This window comes from Trypanosoma equiperdum, assembly GCF_001457755.1.
Source record: "Trypanosoma equiperdum strain OVI genome assembly, contig: ctg_1048, whole genome shotgun sequence".
In the NCBI taxonomy this organism is placed as follows: Eukaryota; Euglenozoa; class Kinetoplastea; order Trypanosomatida; family Trypanosomatidae; genus Trypanosoma; species Trypanosoma equiperdum.
In genome coordinates, this window is record NW_027123003.1 from 28,454 (window position 1) to 30,373 (window position 1,920).

The window sequence follows — 1,920 nt, forward strand, 5'->3', positions numbered from 1 at the left end:
CCGATGCTGGGCGGCCATCCGGCTGCTCTGATGCTCGGGGCCCGGGGTGCATGGGGGCGGCTGGCCGCCGCCTTCGCATCAATTAAAGGTTCGTACGCCAGTGGCGGTGGGGACTCCGCGTGTGTGGGGATTGGCCTGTCGCTGCTTTGGCACCGCGGCTGGGGCCCCGCTGTGGGGCCAATGTTTATGACCTCTTACTTTTGCGAGAAACCGGAGGCTCGCGTGGGTCCCATGCCCGTGGAGCACTGCTTCGTCAAAGGTTTGGCCCTGCCTGGTGTTGGTGCTAGTGGCGTTGTGCTGGACCGTTGTTTTTTTTTCTTCCACTAACCTCATGTGCGGACCGGCTCGTCGTGAGTGGTGGGCGGAGCCGGTGCCTGTTGTGAGCGTTTTTGGGATGCTGGTTGTATCTGTTGCCGCGGGGCCGTCCACACCCACCTCCGCTCGTGGGCGGGCCGTATTTTCGTGTGTTTTGTTTGTTTTTACTGGGGTTCGGCTCAGGTGTGGAATGCGGATCATAGTTACGGTGTCGGTCCTTCGGCGCCTGTCGGCGGGTTTGGGTGTCGAGCATGATAAGGCGCTGGTGCAGGTCGCTTTGAACGGGAGGGCCACCACAAAATCTGGTGGGTTGCTTCGGCTGCGGTGTGTGTGTGTGGCCCCCCACTTCGCCGCTGGTCTTTTGTCTTATCTTTGAAGGGTATTTGTCGGGCCGGGGGCACTCGGGGGGCGTGTGACGTACCTCCTTTTATCAATCGTGCGAGGATGAGCGCCCCCCTTTTTTTAAAGGGGGGGGGGCTGGAGAGGGAGGAAAGAAGTTGCCACCGTTGGTGTGGCTCCTTTGGTGGGTGATGGGTGACTTTTGTACCGTTTGTTGGTTGGTATTTGGTTGGTTCTGTCGCTTGGAGGCTATGCTGAAACCCTTGCGCTGCCGGTGCCTACGTATATGTGTGCGTGCGCCTGCATGACCTAGGCGATGCTGAAGCACGCATTTTCTTAGAAGTATGTGCCCCTTTCTCCCCGTCTGGACTTTCTCACTTGCGTTTGTGTTGAAAGCAAAAAATTCCCCTTCGCCTTTCAACTTCTCTGTTAGGATATCGGCAGGATGGCGTTGTTTTCGTGCTTTCGTTGTGGTTACATGTACGAATTTGCGGTATCGAACAGCTATTGTAGGAAGCTTACACTTCGCAATGACCACTGCCCTCGCTGCGACCAGTTGACTCTGTTCCGATTCATGAGTGTGAGTGGGATGGTTGGAAATATGCCATTCAAACCCATCGGTGTCCCGGGTCCCTCGTATGCCACACTATGGTGGCGTAAAACTCGGGAAGGAAAGGAAGCATCTGCTCCACTTGATGCCGTCTGCAAGAGCGATCGTTGGTGAACTTTTTGGCTGCCTCTTTCGCACCATTTTTTTGAGTTCGCGTTGTTGTCGAGTGGTGATGTAAAGAAAACTTAAATAAACCCATGTCACCACTTTCCTTCTTTTTTTTTTTTGATGGTGGTGTGGCTCTTTGTAGCTTTCTTTTGTGTCGGTGAACTTCCATTTTTTTTTTTACCAACAGCCCAACTTTGATGTATCAATATTGATCCGCTTCCCTATGATGAGTTCGGTCTTCATTTCTCTTTGCTCCCCCTTTGGGAATACAGTACACTGCTAGAAGGTTTTGGTGGATACACCGAAAAGACGCCCACATTTGTTACGCGTATAATACCCTTCTTCGGTGGTGAACGTTTCGGTGCAAGTGCTTGGGCGTGCCATTTACTGCATCAAGGTAATGCACAGGCTCCATCACATTCATTTTTTTTAAAAAATATTCTACCCGCCCTTGCCCAGTGGTAGATGAGTAATTAGTGTGATGTCGCTATTCACCGCTCGTTCTGATGGTTAAGTATTTTTCTGGGTTTTCCATGCAAAGAAGATTT

General features: G+C 52.4%; 2 protein-coding genes and 1 pseudogene across 3 annotated transcripts in view; all 3 read left to right on the forward strand.

Moving 5' to 3' along the window:
• Window positions 1-327, forward strand: part of TEOVI_000790000:pseudogene — a 563-nt pseudogene extending 236 nt beyond the window's left edge. Inside the window, exon 2 of the mRNA in view lies at window positions 1-327. Within this exon, the coding sequence occupies window positions 1-327 (327 nt within the window).
• Window positions 328-331: 4 nt separating this feature from the next.
• On the forward strand, window positions 332-691 carry TEOVI_000790100 (uncharacterized protein; the record flags this gene model as incomplete). The annotated part of the gene is made up of 1 exon (XM_067220075.1): window positions 332-691. The coding sequence occupies one exon, from the start codon at window positions 332-334 to the stop codon at window positions 689-691; it is 360 nt and encodes a 119-aa protein (XP_067076176.1).
• Window positions 692-1,099: 408 nt separating this feature from the next.
• TEOVI_000790200 (uncharacterized protein) lies at window positions 1,100-1,378 on the forward strand (the record flags this gene model as incomplete). Its single annotated transcript, XM_067220076.1, has 1 exon — window positions 1,100-1,378. One exon carries the CDS (start codon window positions 1,100-1,102, stop codon window positions 1,376-1,378), a length of 279 nt encoding a protein of 92 aa, XP_067076177.1.
• Between the last annotated feature and the right edge of the window lie 542 nt (window positions 1,379-1,920).